The sequence below is a fragment of the Xiphophorus hellerii genome, chromosome 18 (genome assembly GCF_003331165.1).
Source record: "Xiphophorus hellerii strain 12219 chromosome 18, Xiphophorus_hellerii-4.1, whole genome shotgun sequence".
Taxonomy (NCBI): Eukaryota; Metazoa; Chordata; class Actinopteri; order Cyprinodontiformes; family Poeciliidae; genus Xiphophorus; species Xiphophorus hellerii.
Genome location: NC_045689.1, coordinates 18,212,431 through 18,235,370, shown reverse-complemented (window position 1 = coordinate 18,235,370; position 22,940 = coordinate 18,212,431). Strand labels below are relative to the sequence as shown.

General features: G+C 38.2%; 1 protein-coding gene across 1 annotated transcript in view; it reads left to right on the top strand.

The window, feature by feature from the left end:
* The window catches only part of pid1 (phosphotyrosine interaction domain containing 1), a 32,021-nt gene extending 15,040 nt beyond the window's left edge, over positions 1-16,981 (top strand). The window contains exon 3 of the mRNA XM_032590238.1: positions 13,610-16,981. Coding sequence (XP_032446129.1) covers positions 13,610-14,110 — 501 coding nt within the window. The 3' untranslated portion in view covers positions 14,111-16,981. The remainder of the gene's footprint in view (positions 1-13,609) is intronic.
* Positions 16,982-22,940: the final 5,959 nt, after the last annotated feature.

The following is a 22,940-nucleotide window of genomic DNA, read 5'->3' as shown; positions in this document are numbered from 1 at the left end:
CAGATTGTTCCTGCCAAGTATTTTATGGAAGTGCATGCTCTTTTCCAAACTGTTTTCACTGACAGCTTCTCTTACAGAGCTGTTTAAAACAAAGAGCATGAGGCTTTCCAAATTCAGTCTTGGATTTCCATAACTTCCTTGCTTTACTCTTAAACCCCCTTTTACTTCATGGTTCTGCCTTAAGAGTTTAACTAGGAACCTCTCATTACAGATCAATTTGTCCTTCAACGTAATACTAGGTAGTCCACCAAGCTCAAAAGCTGTATGAGCTTGTAGATCACACACCTCCCATTATGGAAAAGGGAGTCTGGCTTGAAGCTTGCAACGATCAACTTTGAGGGATTTCCCCAAGGCTGAGCTCTGTGTCACAATCGTCATGCCACTGTCCAGATGCAATCAGTTGCTGTGCATGTTATACACATCATCAGGTCCTGCTGATCATCATATTTCTCAGATCAGTTAGACATTGGACGATAGCTGCTGGCGATGTTTATGTTTTGATCACACTTGTTCCACCTTTTAAAGTTAGTAGTGGTGATGGATATGAGGGCCTGATGGGGCCCCACAAGGATCAATTTGTATTAGTAAGAGAACAAAAGTAAAGGATGATCAAAAATATAAATATTTATATTGTTACCAAGCAAGTAGTTCTGTTAAAATGAATAAAAAATATTGGTTAAGGATGGAAGGTAGTCAAGTTTTGGATAATACCACATTATTGAAAAGGATCAATGTTGTTTTTAAAGTAAGTTTTGCTATGATCAACCTGGATGGAGAAACTATTTTGAAATAAATTAACTTGTTACACATAAAATCGTTTGTCCATTGGAAACCTGGTATAGATTGTGAGAGTACCAAAAATCCAGTAATCATCAGTTCTTCTTGTTTAACCTTAATTAGGACAATTGGCATCTTTAAGGTTTTAGTCAGCACTTTTAAGGCAACAAACATGCTTCTGGGTAGTTTGATGTCATTGTTACGGTCACTAGAGGTCAGTGACCGTAACAGTCATGATTGAGAGAGCAAATGAGAGCTGTCTGAGGACCTCAGAAAGTAAAAAAATAATTCAAGTGGTAAGGGCTATGAAATCATGTAGCAGGAAAATGGACGCAGGAGGAAATGCAAATGAAGAACCAACAAAATCGTCCAAAACCATTCAAACCAAACTCTGTGTTCAAGGGTCATAACGTTTTTGTTTTTATTACTTTTTGAATATAACTGGCGTCAGGTGGGCTCCAAAAACAACAAAAATAAACCAGTCTGGAATTCACCAACGTGTGTCAACAGCCCCCATAGAAACTGGAAGAATAATTTTTGGACTATTTAGAGAAAACCGGATATCCAGCCAGTTAAATCATCTCTATCTGTACAGGAGAAAAATTAGGTCTTCAAGGAAAGAAACACGTTACATATTGTGAAACGAAGTAGAGGATTCATTTTAGCTTTTGTTGCTTTGCTGTGGCAAGTCATGAATCTCTGCAGTACACAATTATTTCTTAAGACTATTGAGGCATACTGGAATAAAATATGCTGTCCAGTGTCAGAAAGCATATTAGTCATTGACCACAGGTCTTGGATCCTAACATGGAAAAAGAAAAGGATTGAACTACTTTTCAATGGTCTTTTGAAAATCCATGAAATACTCTTTATAGCTTACACAAGTATAGCAATTTTCTTTTTGGGAAAAAAAATACCAGGTATTGCTTACAGATATCTTATTGTGAAGTAGATTGATTGTTGCCATATTTGTTGATCATGCCATTAGAAAGCAAAGCAAAGTCTTATTTGTGCTAAATATTTGGAGAAGTACTTTGTGCCAACACATTTGTCTGGCCTGGTACTTGTTGAAATCTACATAGATCTAAAAATACGGTGAATTTCTTATTATAAGGTACTCTTTTGTGGTGTGTTCAAGGAGAGTTCACCATCTTTCTATGGCTGTTGAAAGGTCTTTAAGGAAGGTGGTTTGTCTGTGAAAGCACCTTTCATGTACACCAAAAACAGGAGCCTGTTTGGACACAGGAACATTTCAACTCTGTGGTAACACAGAAAGTTGAACTTTTGCCGTCACGTTCCAAAGTAAACCAGTTAATGCACACTGTTCTATTTAAAATAAGAAATGAGAACCTCATCCATCACTTTGTGTCATGACAAGCAGAGCCAGATGCAGTGTGCTGATTCAGTAAGTCTGAGTGGAATGTTAGCATGCTCCTGAGGAATGTTGCATTTCCAAACACTGGAATCTCAGTCAGAGATTCCAGGCACAGGGGGCCAATTCAGGAAGCATGCTAAGGTAATCTTCAGCTCTGACTGTATGCATGATCCAGTTTGTCTAAACCCAGTTAAATTATACTTGGATTACATTTAGTGTACAACTGTGGCTGGAAGGTTTAAAAATGAACAGGAATTTGGAGTTTTTATACAAACTCACTAAATATATGCGTGATATTCATAGTTGCATGCGAATGATTTAAAATTGTGTTCAAACTTTTATACATGTTTAACACACAATGACAATAGCATTTGTGCTAATTTTGATGGTGGCTTTCAAATGTTAGTTTCGCTGAAAATTTTAATTGACCCAAGACTAATGAAGAAAGGATTTTTTTTAAATACAAAAATGTGATATATCCAACACAATCCTGGAGAAGACTGGTGACTTGACAGTTCTCCAGCAGGCCGTCACTGTCTTACCCCCAGTAGGAAGACACAAAAGGTTAAGAAATGCTGACCAAACGAGTTTATATTCTGCAGACTTGCAGATAGAGTTCAGTATGTGAAAATTTCTGTCTTTAGGAACCTTTTTGAATTGAAATATAATATTCAAACTTTGAGAAATAAATTTTGGGTTTTTCTCAGCTGCAAGTCATATTCAGCATTGACAAAAATATATCACTTTTGTGTTTCAAATTTGGTTCACACTTTTTGGTTGCATTAAATTACACACATGAATTCACTTTTAAAGAAATATACTTAGTTGGACATTATAGTGGTGGTCTCTTGCTGCCTGAAGTAATTGCTCATTCTTTTCTGTCTTTTGTCAGTTGTGCTGCTTTGTTCTTTTGTTTACTGTAGAACGTCTCACCAAGTTCATTTTAGCCAAAATGGTACAGAAGGTTGTGGGATTGGGTGCAGACTGTGTTTTGTCTCCACCATCTGTTTGCCGTTGGCCTGAGCTCCAGAAACTATCTGAAGCCGAAACATGTTGCTGCTTTAATCATCACAAAGGTCTGTTCCCAGACCAGATCAAGCTTGGCTGAAGTCTTTTCTCAACAGCTACATCCTCATCTTATCTTCTGCATCTGCATTCACATCCCCAAAGTCTCTCTATGGGGACAGGTATGTTTTCACTGAGCTCTCTTTGTGTTTCTTCCTCCACCGCCTGCTTACTTCCCGTCTGTTTGCTTCCTTTCTGTGTTAATAGCTGATCCAGCTGTTGCTCCAGCGGCAGCAGCTGCCCAACTGCTACACCTCTCATGCACATGCAGGCACGTCTCTGTACAGACAAGTATGCCCTCATCCCAACTTAGACAGACACTCTATATCTGAGTGTGCCAGGATGTTCCCGTCTCTTCCCATCAGCTCAGTGGCCAAGGTGCGGATGTTTATCCTGTCTCCCCTTGTATATGTGTCTCACTTTGTTTCTCCCCATCTGTTTCCAAAACAGTTTTCCTTCCTACCTCCTTGTAAGTCAGTTTGTCCTAAACCACTTGGAAAAGTAGTGGTTTCCATTCATTGTTGCACGTTAATCCAGCGAGTCATAAAAAGAGTCAAATTCCAGATTTCCTTGTTCCATTTACCAGAAAACTTAAAGGACATTCTTCTGATTTGTGACCAAAATTGTGGGATTATAGCAGTGAATCATTTGCTGCATTTATCCTGGGATCAATGAATATCAGGCTTACTTGCCTGTCACTACTGTGATTGAGGAATGCTGTTTTAAACAGAAGCCATGACTAGTTGAACAGTAGATTTCACCAATTGGTGAAAAGTACAAAACTGTTAGTATCTTAACTAAAATTGCTGCTTTTGACACTTGAAGACCACTCTGATGGGCTTAGTTCTCACCGTCTCCAACATAATCTAGCATGCAGACAAATAAGTCTGAAACATCTAGTTTCTCTGCTCAGCCCTTTGAACATACAGCTCTGCTAAAGTTTTATAGAATGTCTAATTTAGCTTTATGAGGTTACACCCTTTAGATGCTACAACTTCTTTCGTTTTACTGCTTTTTGCTGTATTTTAACCGAACTTTACAAAGAGAGCCAACTCTTAAATATTTCGCCCATGGCTGAGTGCAGCCGCAAACGTGATTGTTTAATGTAGAGTAGACTCGATTAATGGTGAACACAAGGGCAGTGGTGGGAAGTAACGAAGTACAAGTACTTCGTTACTGTACTTAAGTACAATTTTCATGTATCTGTACTTTACTTAAGTAGATTTAATAATGGGTACTTTCTACTTTTACTCCACTACATTTTACAGTAAGTATCTGTACTTTCTACTTCACTACATTTCTACAAAAGTGTCGCGTTACTCGTTACATCCAAGTCGCACTGCTCTCTTTTTGTCCGTTAAAATATGAAGTTCAGGGACTTTAAGGTGGCGCCGTAAAATCCAAGCAATAACGTGACTTAGTGTCTGTTGTCACCCATCGCCTCCCCCTTTACTAGCACGCGGAGCTCCAGACATGCGCAGTGGTTTCCTCTGAGCGGGAGAAGATGTCTAACTAATCGATAATAGCTGCATAAATCATAAGATATGACGACATGTAAAACCAGCAGCGCTTGGTGGGACTTTGTCCAACTTTTAGCGTCACTTGGAAGGAAAGCTTAAAGAAAGGTAAGATCTGTGGACGTGATGCTAGCAAAGCTAGCTGTACTGAGACACATGTTGCATCTGCGATGAAAAAAAGTTGTCACTCATGCGCTGAATTATTGTGTGGATTCAGGAACGATCCGATTCTTCTGGACGGATCTTTACTAAGGTTGATGGGACTGAAGCCTCACTGAGAGCCATTCTTTGTTCTTGTATACACTGCAATAGCTATATATATATATATATATATATATATATATATATATATATATATATATATATATATATATATATATATATATACACACACACACACACACACACACACACATTTATTTAATTGCCGAATAAGTAAAAGTTGAACGTATGAACACAGAGCATGCTCATTGATTGATTTTGTCTCCTGTCATGGTGGCAAACATGCAGTGGGAGGGAGGATGAGAACAGTCATGGTGCTCCTTCTGCTTGTTGCGCCGTTGGACAGTGTTCATAGTGTTGTTGTAATGTTACAATTACAACTGTAATTGTAACATAGCAATTACAGTTAATTGCTATGTTTCATGGTTTAATGGTGCAGACAGTTGTGGTTTCTGACATGGGCAATATGGGCAACCGCCCAGGGCGTTATTTTTATAGGGATGGCAGGCGACCTCTGCGGATTGTAGCACAGCGATGAAAGCAAAACAGAATGAAATGAGTTGTAATTGATACTGGTTAAATATATTTCAGCTCTAAGTATTTATATCTAGGTGTTTTTATGGAAATGAGGATCTTTCAGATCAATCTGAGAACCAATTTTGATAGGTGCACTTCATTTTATTGTGTCATGTAGCGCAGGGCGCTGGTCTTGGTCTCGTGTTCAGTGGTCTTGACTACAACTCTGCTACGTGGCTCCTCGATTGCATGTCTTCCCCCCCACACCTTCGTTCCATCCCCTTTCAGTTGGATTTCTTTCTAAATAAATGTCACTAATGAAGTTCATGCTACGTTAGGACAGGAAATAAGATGTTTCCATCCCTGAAATTATGATGCATAGAATCACATATCTAAGTCTAAACTCTTACAGAGAATAAACATAATAAGAACATGTTTAATCTGTGACATTGTTTATTAAAATGGCACATTTATGATGTATTCAAATTAAATACTATCGGCACACTTAATGATATTAGCGATTAGGTTATGTATTCAGCAAGTACTTTTACTTTTAATACTTAAGTATTTTTAAAAGCCAGTACTTTTTTACTTTTACTTAAGTAAAATGTTAATGTGGTACTTTGACTTTTACTTGAGTACATTTTTGCCTGTGTATTTGTACTTTTACTTAAGTACATTTTTTGAGTACTTTCTCCACCACTGCACAAGGGTGACCCCAACCTCACCCTCCACCCCCAAAACTAAAACTTTTCCTGCTCTGCCAGCAGTTCCAGTTTAAAGCAAATAGCTGCTTTTGTTGTCTTTTATATTGCAATATTGCCACAACTTTCCCACGCAACGTTACTATGCATGTCAGCTGCTTTGGAAATTACAGCTCCCAAATATAGGGCAGCATTTGATTATTTACAAAAATAATGTTTGCTGAGTCCAAATTCCTTCATTGGCTCCATAATCACTAGAGTACCCAAGACTAAAGACAGCATCCCCAAATGACACTCCTTTCTAGAAACCCTAACAACTGTTGTTTGGTGGCCGAACACAGATAGTCAGAACCTTTCCTCCTACATCTTGAAGCTACAAAGAGGCAACCTTCTAACTTTCCAGAGCCAAAGCTGTGTGTGAACTTACACAGCAGCTTGGCCTTCCTTCCTGGCAATTAGAAGTCATTCCATGGCCCTGAAACCAGATTATGATGCCTCCCACCTTGTCCATGTGGCACTGGATGTAGATGCCTCCACCCACATCTGGTGGTGGTGGCCATGTGAAAGAGGCTTCCTGTCTCTTCCTGTTGAGTGCTGTTTTTCCATTTGGAATCTCACAAAATACAACTTCCTACAAAGAGAACTGGCCAAACTATCTGAGCCAACAACTGAGGTTAAATTGCCATGGGTGACCCTGCCAAGGTGATGTAGTGCTGTACCAGATGGCCTCCATGATTATGGCGGTGCTCACTTTCTCCATCCCTCACAACAAAAATTAAATCAGCAATGAATGCCACATTAATATTTAGTTGGCCACATATTTTCTCTTTAGCTGAAGCTTAGTAGATTACTGCACAGTGGCTACTTGGGATGTGGCAGTATAAAAATTTTGGCTATTGATATTCAATATTAATGTCATTAATGATATTTCTGATAACCAATATTGAAAAATATTATATTTATTTCCCCACCCTTCAGACACCATGAAAAAATTGCCTCTGCGCTTCAGTTCATCACCCCACAGTCCTGCGATTAATCGGTTTCACAGCCACATGCCCCATGGCCAACTCCCATTCCTCTCCCCAACTGAGACACATACTACAACAAGATGGAAATAACCGTTGGTTATTGATATCAGTCCAGTTTTACTTGTAGGATCAAATCCCATATGTTAAAAATGGCTAACATCAGCTGATACCAATGTCAATCTAGATATATCCTGCATCCCTAATTGATAACTAAAAATATCCTAATTTTTCTGAAAAGGTCTCAGTAGTTTGGTACATAGTGCAAGAAATGTTATGAAATTAGAATAGAATAGATGATAAATGCACTGTATTAAACCAAAATGGGGAAATTCCTGTACAACAGCAGCAAAGTGACAGTCAAACAAAGTAGGTCCAGATTTATCAAGACAGTTTTGTTGGAAAACATACATTTTCTATGCTCCCATGATCCAGTATATAGGGTATCTTAGCCCAAGTAATGTCATCATTATTGTCCAAGCCATATAAAAAATGGCATACAATATTGTGTACTTTGTTTAGCATTAGAATTGTGTTAAAATGTTGTTTAATTTATTCATACATGACTGAAATCATCATAGGCCCAGAGTTATTCATACAGCTGGCAGATTACATTTTTAAAAAATATTTTATATTCATACAAGAAATTTTTTTCTGAAAGAAGTGTGATAGGCAACAAATTTAAAGATGAAAAAAATTCTAAAAGATGTATAAATTAAATATTTAAAGTTGAAAGTGTATACCCCTCTCATTAATTGTTGGAATTTTTTCTTCCTTTTTTTTTTTTTTTACATTTCACCAAACATTTATTATCGAACTGATATTTTAATGATTTATCTTGGTGATTAGTTTATAGTATTTATGTTTGAAAGGCTGCCTTCCCATCACTTAATAGTATCTTTAGTTCCCTAACAGATTCTTGGCCAGAGTCAAGTCAGGAATCTGACTGGTCCACTCTAAAACATTAATTTTACTTTGAGATAGAAACCTTTTAGTAAAATTCAAGTTATTCTGAGGTGTGATAAAATATCGGCTTAACTTTCTCCAACAAACATTTTTGTGAATGTTGATGTTCACCTATGTTTTGTGTTGCAGGTGCCTTTTGAGATTTTCCTACTGTTGCGAGAACAGAAAAGGAAAACTAGAGTCAGTAATAGTGCCCACATGTTTCACCACACATGCAAATGTTTAACTTTCCTCCTCCTCCTCCTCCTCCTCCTCTTCTTCTTCCTCCTTTGTTACTCTCGCAAACATTCTCGCTGCTTTTCTCTGTTGTTTTTGTGTCTCGTCAACAAAGCAGGTCTGTATGGCCGTTTCGTGTCACGTCTAGACCAGCATTCCATTGAATGATTCAAAATTTACTGGGACATTGTTTTGCTTTTTTCTTTGCCCCTCATCCTGTCTATTTTTCTGTCAATTTTCTTTATAGCATTCTTTCTTGTTGATGGCCTCAGGGGCTCCTCTTCTGTCGCTGATCTTTATTTCTCGGCCGTAGTGTTTCACTTCGAGTCAACATGTTTGTTTTGATGGAATGCTATATAAGGCAGGTCATTGATAAAAGTATAATACAGCAGAGGATATAAAGAAAAAGGAGGGGGTGATGGGGGGGGAAAGAGAAACAGATGAGTAAAAGAAAGTGTTTTAAGACGGGGGAGACACAGGAGTGGAACAGAAACAGATGGAAAGTTTAAAACAAGGGGAGATCTCTGCGGTCCTGTGCGTTGATTTAAGCTGCCTGCCTGACTTGTCAGCACAGAAACAACTGGTGAACAGACTGACGGAGTCAAGGAGAGCAGATGTGTCCCTGCTGGTGATGGATGGATGGATTGATGTATGGATTTTTTTTATTTTTATTTTTATTTTTTTTATCTAAAGGCTGATGAATTTCCTGCCAGAGCTGGACAGCTTTTCTTCATGAGTTATTCTCAGCAGAGCATCTGGTTTAAGGCCCTGAGATCATTAAATAAGATCAGTTCTACTCTATAACTGGGATCATCTCTCTTCCCTCTCTGCAGAAATCAGAATACAAGTTCTTATTTAATGTTCTTCATTGTCAAGAATAGGGTTGTACAGTATGTCGTGAATATATTGTCATCACAATGTCGTTGTGTGCAATATTTATATAGCAATAATTATTGGCCGAAATATCCCAAGTCCTATGATCTTCAGTGTTTTTTATCCTAATGTAATATTTGGCCGGACAGTCTCACACCGAACACTATTGACATGGCTCAAAATGGTAAATGTCCATCGGTGATGAAAGATTAAATGAAAATGAGAGGAAAGAATTAATGAATTGCCTCTTACTATGTTTGGCGTGATTCTTAGAAACCAACCTGATGCTCACATACTCCCTCAGATTCACTGTAGGAGTTAACAAAACCATAATTAGTCTCAGATTCACATCTTCAGCTTGCCTCCAGACAGATTGTGCACAGACCCACTCAGTGCCTCTGTTAAGGTTTCACCAGTTCTGCATCTAATGTCACATGCTGAAAAAAAATGTGTTTTTATTTGAAAAATGATCATGCGCATTCCTTCCAGAACTGAGTTTTTCTTTTCTTTTTTTTGAATGTTCACAAACTGAAGCAGTGGGTATTCTTTTGTTTTTTTATGTTTGGAAATTTTAGTTTCAAGATGAGTTCTTGTTTTAAAAGACTGAATTAGTCACAGGAGGTGTTATTTTAATTTATGTGAAGGTTTATGCTGCTTGCATCTTTTGGGTAAACTATTGTCATCTATAGTATATTCAGGGTGTTATTTTTTTTATTCTTGTTTTAAATATAACAAACGTACAAACATCTAACTTTGCAAACAGTGTTGATTATACTTGTATGCTATGTAAATAATTTTAGGGTTGATTATCTGCTCTCATGTCCTGTGAACTACAAAACTCTTTCAAGTGCATGTTTAATTGTGAACATTGCATTGCTTTTCCCTTGTTTTCTTCAGCTTTTGTTTTTCTGACATGTATAATTTTCCTTCTCACTTTAGTTTAGAACATTTTTTTAAAAGTTAACTCTGTTAAACCTCTGTGCTCTGCTTTAAATTATATATTTATACATATACACTACACACCAGAGCAAGACAGGCTAATGGATTTGCTTAACTTGACTTATGAGCACTTGTTGTTGAATCTTAATGAGGGTACTAAAATTTCTGTTTATTGCTTTCCATCTCAGCAGGAGTTGTTTCCTAATCTGTCTCTTCCTTCTTTCCCTCCTCATGACTACTTCTCTACTTTCCTTTCCCCTTTGTAATGTTCTCCTTTCTGAACACTTGTTGGGTGGTCAGATAAAAAATCTTGGTGTGAAACAATAAAATTCAGTAACTATTAATCATCTGTTTATCTTTGGTCTGATCTTAGAAGAGCAACAACGCGCTATTTATTTGACTTGGAAACCATAAGTGGTCAAACAAATCCATGTTTACGGTCTTGTTCACAGTTCTCTTGGAGAAATTTTTTTAACCACAATGAAATATCAAACAGCAGAGCCTGAAGCTACAGTCAGGGTAAATGACAATGGCCTGTACTTGCATAGCGCTTTAATCTGCAGTCGGTCTTTCACCCTTTCATACACACCCCCACATTCACGCATTCATACACACATCCACACACTGGTGATGCTAAGCTACATTGTAGCCTCAGTTGCCCTGGGACATAGTGACACTGAACTGAAAACTGCATCTATTCTTTGGTTTTATTGTCTAAAGGTTTTTAACAGGTTCTAAAATTGTTTAGTTCTAAACTCAAGAATGGAAAATCACACTTAGATTGAACCAGGTATAAAATATTACAAGTTTGCCTTATATGGCTATTACTGAAAAGCTTGTGAAAAAGACTGAATGTGCCTAAAAAAACCGTAGATATTTAAAGTTAATAATAATATAAGTAAAGTATATTTTTTGCTCAAGAGTTTACACTGTTGAGCATCTCTTTAAAACCCTTGAATTTAAAGGGGTGCACTTTCTTTGTACAATGTACTGCTGTTGACAGCTGACACTCGGCGTAATGGCTGAGCTGAATAGTCGTCAGCCTCCAATGAAAATGAGGCACTGACAGCTGTGCTGTCTGGATCTCCCACTGTTGTGTGAAATAGAAATTACTGATGTTGTGCTGCAATCTGGTAATCTAAGAGACTCATGTTAGAAGGATTATAAGGCTGTTCTTTGTTATATTTGGTAGACATGGTAAAAAAATAACATTTAAGAAACATTCTTTTATGTTTTTCCCCATCAAACTGCAAAAGCACATTTCCTGTTTCTCGGTAATGCTTTAAATAATACAGATCTGCAAAATAGTGAAGTGAAACTGCCCTGTGGTTCCTAGATATAGGAACTTGTTAGAGCATGTGTTAAAACTTCTTGACTGCGGATTTGTTTGTGCACTGATTACATTTAGACGGGAAATTATCAAGAATGATTTAGAGCATGGAGAGCATATAAAGATTACAGGTGTAGATAGCATTTTATTTTCTAACTTTACATTCAGTTTCATTCATGACCACTAATTTTCTTTAAAGAATGTCTGAGGTCTTTGCAGAGCAGCTGGACTGACGTACATGCAGCTGGACTCTTATTACTATCCAGCTTATTGCACTGTGTTTTATTTTGGGGCAATGTAGTGAGGGGGCTAGTAAACAGTCATGCACACCACACTTTTCAAACTTTTACGTGTAAAAATAATAAATTAAAATCAACACATGCATCTTAATTTTTCCCACTTGATAATTAAGTGCTAACTTGTGTCTATCACATGAAATCCCCACAATATACATTAAAGTTTGTAGTAGTAACATGACAAAATGCAAGAAATTTCAGGTAGAGTCAATAATTTAGCTAATATTGTATGTTGTTGAAATCACAAAGAGCTTGTTTTACATAGGAATTATATTTCTAAGTATATTTTGCTTAACTTGACCGTTTGCACATTTTTGGAGGCTGATGGGAAATGTTGCACTCTGCTGCACTCAACGGCAAACCTTGACTAGAGATAAGACTGACTGCTTGATGTTAATGTGAAAGGTTGTATTCAGTCAAATATCTGAGCAGACTGTGAATAAAGTGAAGGAAGGCTTCCAAACCCATGCTGTGGTTCCATTTTAGTCTGAAACTGTCCTCTCTCAGTGAGCTTTGTTTTATAGATTTGATCATCTGAGTAACACAATATACATGTTTTAAGGACTTCACTGGTTTACAGAAAGCTCTCAAGAGTTTTATCATCAACATCAGACTCGCTACATTTTGCAGGTGTGCATTGAGCTGTGCAGGCCACTTGCTCTGTAAATGTTTATAAAAATGATACACATCTTTTCTTAGCAATTCACATTTAATACTGCACTCATGTTGTCTGCAGCCATGTGTCAAACGTGGGCTGGAAGCCAACTGTAATGAACTCCAAAAGAGTTCAGGAGTGTCTCCCTGGCCTAGAATAAACACAGACGGGGGTAAAAACAGTTTGAGTTTTGAGGCTCCTCCTCTGTGTATTTTTATAAAACCATAAAGAACAGTATGTAGAGGAGTGCATAAGTCAGCCATTATTCCTTTGCAGCCTTCAGATTGGCCTCGCTCCCAAAGAAATCTCCAGCAATGTTCTTTTCTTTCCCTCCTCTTTCCTCTTATCCGTCTCAATCTTCTCAGTCTGTTGTATGGTGGTGTTACTATGGTGTTGTGTTTAACATACTATTTTTTCTTAGCATTTAAGCAAATACACATACAATTGCTATTAGAAATACCTGACCTTGTAGAGCCCTTCAACGGTAAATACTTGGAAATTTGTTTTTGTAGTTAGTTGATCTGAAGATTCTTTTATTGCTGCAATTTTTCACTTTGAATTTGAATTCCCTCCAGACTGACACAGGAGGTGCTTATTTATCATCAGTATTCATACTCCAAATATTGAGCTTCTGACCCACAAAATACATGTGCTAGTGATCTTGCCTGTCACTCGTGATGTATTGAAGCACTGTTAAAAAGCCAAACAAACGAAAAGAATAAGAAAGTTGTGCCAACACCAATAACTTCAAAAGTTCTTGTCCAATTTTCATCTGTTTATTGTCATTTTGTATCTCCTTGAAGAGTTTTGTAGAAATTGTGCTAACTTTTAACTTCGATTCATGTAGATATCATTCCAAGACCCACTGTTGGGGTTTCTTTCTCAAGGCGTCTTTACCTTGGCCCAGTCCTTGCCCAGTAGCAAACCTTCACTTTTCACTACAAGAGGCACTCATTGAAACCAACAATTAAATATAAGCACTTTCTCACTTTTGTTATGTTACTCAAATGTCCAGTATTTGACCCCCTTTTTGTTAATTAAATGGCACAGAACATTTGAAGAATACTTTCATTTTTATTAAATATTTTAAAGAACAAAAGAATTTAAGAGTATTGTTTGTCTCATTGCTGCAGGTGACCTACCTGGGCAAGATGACAATCTCCGGGACTCAGTTCTTGTCAGGCTGTACGGAGTCGGCAGTAGTGAGTCTGGTGGAACGTCGTGCCTTGGACCAACAGCAGGGCACCAATCCCTCAAGTAACTCCCTGCTGGAAATCCGTCCCTTCCAGGTGCGCCTCCACCACCTGGATGAGCGTGGCGAAGTCTCTGTAACCGTGGACGCCTACCAGGTGGCTCGCATCGCTTACTGCACTGCCGACCACAGTGTAAGACCCAACATATTTGCGTGGATCTACCGGGAGATCAACGACGACCTGTCCTTCCAGATGGATTGTCACGCCGTGGAGTGCGAGAGCAAACTGGAGGCCAAGAAGCTGGCACACTCCATGATGGAGGCCTTCCGAAAGACTTTCCAAAGTATGAGCAGCGACGGGCGCATTCATAAGAGCGGCTCAACAGACGACTTTGCCGAAGACTCGTCCACGCCTGACGACTCAACCCCAGATGACGGTTGAAGTCGAAGGCGCTTATGTTCTTGATTTCTGTTCTGACAAATTGAGGGATGACTGGATGGACAGAATAACTACTCTTATTCATTTCCCCTGTCGTCCTCTTTTTATTTTAAATTTGGTTAAAAAAAAGAATTATATATCTATATATATCCACTGTATGAACCAACATGCCCAAGATGATGAAGTAGCCTATAAATTGAGTGAAGGAAAGGTAGATGAAACGGTTTAAATAAAGACCTTACAGACAGTAAATGACCCTATATGACCCCTCTATGGACCCTCATGAAGGTTTGAAGGCCCACTGTAATAACCCACAAAAATGCTACTCATCATTTCTTGTTCAGCTTCTGTTATTCTGCACCTCTCAAAGACTGTCTGTGGTGCTTTTTTTAACAAAGCAATTTTTTTACCCGATGCTATACTAACCTTTTTGTTCTTCTTGCCATGTAGGGACCAAACCAGAGTTGATAGGTGGTCTATTTTAGGTTCACACTCAGAGTTTAGAGCCGGTGATGATTCTGTAGCTCTTAAGTGATTATCTTTTGAAATATTTTAGCCTTCATAACAGCAAATGCTGATGAGGGGGGAACGCTTTCACTAAGGTTACCTTTTGTGATCCCCAAAAAGTGGTCACTTAGCTTGAATGAGAGAGCTACAGCGTGTGTCTCCATTTTATTGGTACTGACAGATACAAAGTATCTGTAAGACATAATGAGAAATAGATTATATTTTAGAAGTTCTCACTGGACTAGAAGCCTGGACCAGTCTGAGACACCTTAATCGTCTACATCTGACGTTTGTTTTATGTATACCAAAATCCAGGCAACATTTTGCCTTTCAGATTATGTGCCTCACTTTCCTGTCTTGTCTCAGTGCGTGTGTGCTTTCATGTTTTTCTTGGTATGTACAGTAGGTGTCGATGCTTACTTTTCTTCTGTATGTATATGCATGAAAATGCAAGCATCTGGGTGTGAGAGAGTAGACAGAAATGAGGAATAAGTGTATGAAATGGTGGGGATCATGCTTTTTTTATGTTTGAAGAAGTTTCTAAAATCAGACATGGTACTGTGACCATTTGCTACATTTCTTTATTGTACACTATCCTAGCAAACCGTGAGTCAGAGCGGGCCAGTCGCTGACGTGGTCGGACCCTAAGCCGCAGCCATCCAAGTGAACAGCTCACACCTCCTGGCCGCTGCTGAATGTATGAGTCCATCGTACTGTGAGCACGTCGTATCATGCCCAGTCACTTCAGACTCCACAAATCGCCTCATGTAATCACGACATCTTGAAGGGAGTGACAGTAAGTGGGGTGTATGTCTCTGCTGCTCTGCATCTCCACTCCAAGACTGAGGCACTTTCTTCTCTGACAGCACTTCACTGAACCGACTGAACAGCCTCGAGTCGCATGGCTCTAATCAGCACATGCAGGGCCTTGTAAAAGTATTATTGTCCCTTGTAGTTTTTCTCCTATTGTCACTTAAACAGAAATGTTTGTGTATTTCATTGGAGTTTTATTAATGATGGACCTTAATAAGGTAGTGCATATTTGTGAAGTAAAAGGATGCATTTTTTTTTCTAAATATCTAAATAGTGAAACATGCATTTTCATTCAGATCCCATAAGTTAATACTTTGGATAACCATACGATAACATATCCTCTTTTTAATGTGGGCAGAGAGGTTTTAATTTTAATTTTCCTCCACATGCTGGAATTACTTAAAGTAATTTTCTAATTTGACTTTGTTTGGGTGTCCATCAACAATTGAGTTGTTTTGCCATTCTTCCTTAAAGTCCAGATCTGTTGCATGGACGTCTAATAGTTCTGTTAGCAGAAAGGCCTGAGCTGTTGCTTTTTGCAGCTCCTCCAGTGTCATATTGGGTGTTTTGGCTCTGAATAAAGCTCTCCTTGCATGACCTGTATGTATTACGTGGATAACCATGGGGCTGTGCTTAGACGTTAAGATATTGTCAAATTAACTGTCTTAAACTTCTCTACAGCTTTCTCCCTGCCGTGTCTGTCGTCTTCCTTTGTCTTTATGATGCTGTTTGTTTACTGATGTTCTCAAACAAACCTCTGGGGCCTTCACAGAACAGCTGTATTTATATTGAGATTTAACTGCACGGACTTGGACTCAAACTACTAATTAGAGGACTTCTGAAGGTGGTTTTCTTGCAAATTGTGAATTTTATTTAGCGGCGGCGTTGAACTAAAGAGAGCAAAACAAATACATGCCATGCTTTCTTTTTCTTTCCAAAAGAAATAAATTGAAAACTGTCAACTTTCCTCCTCTTCACTAATATGCACTACTTTATGTTGGACTGTAAAAAAAAAAACCATGTTGAAATTAGTGTTTCACAAAATGTAAAATTAAGGCATTTTAATACTTTTGGAAGTTACTGTTCAACTACAATTCTAGATACAAGAATCCATACTGTATGTACACAAAATGTATTTGAAACTTGCTTAATAAGCTTATGTAAATACAAATGTATCACTTTCCAAATATTACAACATAAATGGTGATAGCTATTTTAAATAAAAAAAACATATTGAGAACCTTTATATGCTGAAATAGTGTAATTAAGCTGAACTGTGAAGAAGGAGAGACTGATTGTGTTGGATGGAAGTGTGCGGGCGGGCGTGTGTGTGTGTGTTTGAACTGAATGTGATGGGGAAATGTTGTGTAAGAAGAGGTTGTAAAGTGAGGGGAATGATTGCAAAGCTGTAGTTTACTGGGCCATCTCTGCCTTACAGCTCAGACACGCTTCAAATGTTAAGAGAAAAACATGTTACCATAACTGTTTTCTATATGGTGTGTGTGTGTGCAAAGATCAAAACAGTTACATATAAAGCATTTACCAAGATCTCAAGATGGTGTGGTCTGTTTTGTCTCCACATCACAGTCCTCTCTCTTCATTTATTCCCCAAGCTAAATCAGATCTGGCCTAAAAGAGGTTCTTTTTTTATTATTCTGTAAACTCTGCTGGATTTGAACTGAATGGATTCCCTGCTGCGGCATCATGTGGGAGGATAAACACCAGGCATTCTCAGCTTCAGAGTGAGCAGAATGGCTCAGACACATGATGTTCTGACAAGGTGCCAGCACAGATGTAAAGCATAACCTCACTGTCCGCTTGTCCACATTTTCCTGGGCTTTGGTCAGGTTGTAAAGTCGTTTTTTGTCTTCTCTAGTAAATGAGACATATCCTCCAGTTCCAAAACCAAACTATGACATGGATTTAGTATCTCCCACTTCTGGTACTGTGATTGTTTTTAAAGTGCGTGTGTTCACACACTGCCAAGAACACCCCCACAAGCATGATGGCATTTCCAAATGTTTCAGTTTTGATGGGAAGTTTTACTGCCACCATTCCTCGCATTCCTTCTCAAACAGTTCTTTTTATTTGTGCTGCTGTAGTCGTCCTCTGCTTTCTCCTTAAAGTGCCCACATCAGTAACAAGATAACCGATTCCCTCTGCTTGTGTAGCAGGCAATCATTTTGCAGTCTATGAGCTGCAAAGAATTAGATGCAAAATGGATGCTGAGAAGGATGCTAATGGGCCATGAAAGAGAACACTGCCCCCCTCTGGAAAGTACAGATACTACCTTTGCTTTTCAAGTTTTCTATTTAGAAAACTTAAACAATTTTCTTAAAAAAACCTCTTAGAGGGCTTTTCATTTGAGCGTGATTGTTGTCCTTCCAGCTAACGGTACACAAGCTCCACTGTTTATGCCTCTTTGTCACTGCTGAGTGTAAATGTCTTGCCATTTTGCTCATTCGTGGCCTCGTGTTTGGCTGACCCACTTCCATCCAAGCTGCAGTGCAGAGGGGTCCTGCAGGGGCCCAGGAAGGAGGCCACCCCCGGCCAGTTGCCTCTCTGCTCCACGGAGGCCTGAGCCAGCCACAGTTCACAATGCTGCTCTGTTACCACTCCAATTGGCTGCTCCTCTCTTCCTGAGTCTCACAGTTGACTGTCTATCCCCCTGCCAAGGCCCTGCACACTTGAGGTCAGTTTGGGAAACGTGTGGTGCCAATATGGCTTCTGATCAGACTTCTTTGAGTTTCTGTCTCAGCCTCCGCTTTCACTTTGCTGGGCCCCTCGAAGTAAAAGCATGGTGAAGTACTATAAACATATGTGTGAAGTGAACCGCATTCTTTACGCACTCTTTCTGCCTGTGGCTTGATTGAGATTACTTTTTTTTTTTGCAAGATACAAAGTTTGGTGGTTAAACATGGTGGGGGGAAAAAATCATTCTTTCACATCTTAGTTAAAAAGAAAGCAATGACAACATGACAGACTGTAATATTGAGCAATTTTCAAATTAGACAAAAATATTTAATTAAAACAATAAAACACAACTTGGTGATACTTCAGACATCAAGAAAAAAACTTTTCAACTGTATATAATGTACTGTACATTGTAAACTGGTTTAATTAGAAAACCATCTCCATCAATTGAAATATCATGGAAATGGTCATTTATGTCACTAATTTAGCACAGTGACACTTTCATATTGTGTAATTTCACACAGAGTAAAATCAATATATTTTAGTGCAGAAATGTTATGCTGTGACCTACATAATCATAGGGAAAACGGCTGACTTGTCCGTTGTCCAGTAGACATTCACAGACGCCACTTTATGTCAATGACATTAAAAATCAACAGATATTAATGGAGAACAAATTGTTAAAGAGCTTTGTTGAAGATAGAAAACAGGCCAATTACACAGCAGATTTATTGATTATATCAATAAAAATATTTCCATCAACTAGATGACGCTAGTTTCACACAAGCTCAGCTTGCAAAACCCCAAGAAGTCAGTAAGTAATCTGAATGTTGCATTTGTGTGAGAATAATAATTACTTAAGAAAGTTTTCTTTTTTTCTGACTAAGGCTGATGTTTCTTTAAATTAAAAATTGCACTGTTGCCTGAAGCCCAAGAACATAAATAAAAGGATTCACCAGAAATCTAGTGTAGAAAACATGCTACAAAGTAATATCTCCACCATACCAAAGGATAAGTGATCTCCCTCAGACATACTCTAATCATGTCCAGAATCCCCTCTCCTGCCTCCTGTTGGATGGCTCCCTGAGGCCTTCGTGCGATTTAAGATTCCTGCCATGATGAAATATGCACTGGAACTAACAGGAGAGGTGCCATTGCCTACTTATTACAACCTGAGACAGACGCTCTGTCATCCGCAGCCCTAAGCCCTCGCTGCTGGAAAAGCACAACAAAAAAAGTCCAAGAGACAAAATGCTGCTCTGAATCCCTTGGGAACAGGAAATGTCTAGACTGAGATCCACAAAGAGCAGGTCTGAGAAAGAGATGAGAGTCTGAAAGAGGAATAAAAAGAAGGGAAAAAAACAACAACCTGGAGAAGAGTCAGTTGATCTGTCTGCAAACCCTGTTTGTCGTTACATAATTCAAATTCTTTCCTCTCCTGTTCAGACTTTCCTTTGCTTGAAGTAAGAGAGTTTTTTTTTTCAGTTTTACATAAAAGTTACCGCACATTCTTTACAATTTAGCAACAAAAAATAAATAAATGTGCACAGCTTTTAATTAAACCAAATTGTCAAAATATTTATGTTCCATCTTCTAAAGCCGGAGTCTTTCAGCATCCCATATTTGTCCCTTCTGACTTGCAAAGCTCCCTCAAGTCTTTGCCATTGCAACATCTCTTGTCCATAACCCTTCAGGTTGTACTGGACAGTAGCAAAGCCATTCCAAAACTTTTGTTTTCCTCTGATGAAGTTGTTTCTCTGTTGATTTGGAAGTATGCTTTGACTCTTTGTAATGTTGGAAAGTATGTTAATCTACTTGGATGGAAATACCCACAATCATTGCAAGAAAAGCAACCAATCATGAAGCTGCTACCATCTTTCACTGTGGGTGTGGTCTTCTTTTGATGAGGCACAGTGTTGCTTTCGTAGCAAAAAGTTCTGGTTTATCTTAATCAGACTACAACACATTATTTTATAAGGTTTCAGAAGAAAAAACTTCTGTCCTTAAACCATACTCCTTATTCCTGTCACATGAAGAATGTGAAAAATTTGCACAGACAGACAACCAGGGCTAATCAGTAATTCCTGCAACTTATTTAAAGCTGGTGTTAGCCTCTTGTTAGCCTCCTTCACCTTTTTCTTCTTGGTCTTTTCATCGGTTTTGGAGGAGCATCCATTTTCCTTCTCCCATGTTTTCTTCATTTATTTCTGGAAGTCCTTACTGTGCCATAGTGTACACGAAATTGTCTTGGTCCTTGGTAATCTCTCGGTTTTCTGGTGAGAAATTATTTGAGTAATTTTGTGAAGTGGCAAAAAGAATACAAATGCAGTACTAATGAAAAACTTTATAAATATTCTTTTATGTTACCTAAGAGCACTTGAAAGCATTAAAAACACAAAATCATTTTCCTAAATGTAAGTTTCTATTACATGCGATCTCATTTTTTGCTGCATTCTGCTGTTACAACCAGACCAATTGAAAATGTGCAGTTTCTGAAAAAGGACAACGAGGGGATGCGAAGGATAGTGACAGGAATAAAAAACAATGCTTGTGGAGAGAAATATAAGGAAAAAGAATGTGTAGGTGGCGGGTCAGAAGAAACGACTCATTTGGGTCGTCATGTTGTGTCCAGATGTTCACTGAAGTGTTGGCCTATCCAGCTCTTTCACTTTGCAGCAGCAAGGTCAGACCACTCAGAAAAAAAAATAAAAACACAGCAAAGTGTCTGGTTTCAAATACTGTCTGAAAAGGGAGGAATGTTTTTGTGAACCTTTAAAGACTGAATCCAAGCAAACTAAATCATTTCAAGACAAGAGCTTGCTACCTTTGTTGTCCACAAGGTGCCAGCCTCGCTTTGCATTAACAAACTGTCAGTTTGTCCAAATCTGTTGTGAGGTGATAACCAAAACCAAAAAAAGCTTAAAGACGAACACAAATTATAAGACAATGTATTTGCAGTTTAATAAAACTACTGAATTTTTTATATTTCAATATTTCCATCTCTATTTTTTTACTTTTAAATTAAAAGAACATTTTAGTATTAGTCACGTGAATTTTTCATTTCAGATGCTTCTGCAGGGGATTAACATCAGAGATGTGACAGAGAAATCTGTCACATCTCTGCCTTATTTCAGCTGCTGCAGGGCTTCTTCATCACAAGTGCCATGTTTGCATCTGGATGGATAGATGGATGGACAGATGATGGAAGGATGCCCCTTCACATTTGTCCCATCCTCTTGTGCCAGAGTCTTTCAAAGGAATGTTCAGATAAGATCACTGAGCACTGAAGACATATCATACTGGCAGGTCATGCTGCTGTGCATGATCTTGTTTTAATCCAGAGTTCAGCCAGCACTCCCTGATATTTGACAATGTCAACAATCTTTGGGCTTCAGGACAGTTAGAAACCTCATATTTTAATTCAATTTAGTCATCTTAACTTGTTGTTAATGGGATATTTTCTTCATGAGCTACTGGCAGTTGTGCCAACCTCTGCAGCTGTGCAGAAAAGCACAGTGCAGCCAGAAAAAAAGCACACCAATAGCTGTGAGCTATCGGTTGTTGAGGAGGTTGAAGTTTGAGCTCATCCTTAAATACAGAACCAATCTTTCCTCAACGCCACACCATCTTAGTACTGTTTTGTCTGCCACTGTAATGGGGAAATACATAGAAATAGTTAAAATCCAAGAAATATTGTTCAACAGTCAACATATTTAATGCAATATTTTTCCAGAGCAGACTGTGCTGACAATAGATGTCGTGTTCAAACAACATAACATGAATGTATTTACTTAAACTTGTTTCCTGCAGAGATTTTGCTTAAGCAGCACCCTGCTCTTCTTTGGCAGCAGACTTTCTGGAAAACCGTTCCAGGATGAGAATGGATGGAGTGAACCTTTGATCTCAATGTTAGGTTCTAATATTCACTTAGTGTTGCTTTAGCTCTTTGCAGCAACATTTCCTTCGGGTTCTAAGGTGTTACTACGTTTATTGTTAACATTGTTATAATGATGTTTTAGTTTTTGTCAGGTTTAGCTTGCATTTAAGATGTTTAACATTTTTGTACAAAAAAGATAAATCACCAATGCCAGTAAGACCTACAGTCAAACGCAGACCATAAAACCCTACAGGTTGGCTTTTGTAACATAAAAAAAACCATTGCTTTTGTTTTTGTTTAACATTTGACTTTTTAAAAAAGTGACTAAATCTAGTGTTTGTACACTTTAACTGAATGGATTTCTTTCTTATTACTCATATTAATTGCGATGGATCGTCATGGACCAAAGTGACAATGTGCACAGATTTTTATATGTCAGAAATCAAGGTTTATAACACAAAGAAGGCCAGGCTATTTTATTTGTTTGTAACCCTTAACCCTGTGGCTTTTCACCAAGAGGTCCACTGAACCAACAAACACTGATTTATCTCCAAAGTGCATCAGGTCAGGTTGGTGTAAAACACAATCAAATCATTTTCTATGCTAGTATAGACTGTCAACTTTGGGAACATACAGCTAAGCAATGCCAGATGGAGTAACTCTGTTCATAACTTATCAAGAGGTCCTTATGGAGAATAATCACCTAATCTACTGAAAAAGATCACAGTGGAATATGACTCGGATAAAAATAAACAACCTTGTTTAACCACTTTTTGAATCTGATCTAATTTCAATTTTGGTCCATAAGGTTAAAGTGATTCTAAATATTAACAGCACAATGTAATGTATGGTAAGCTTACACTCTGACTCAGTGATTTTCTGCCTCTTTCATTTACCATATAGGCACCTTTAGCTGGTACAATTTCTCTTGTTTTATATACA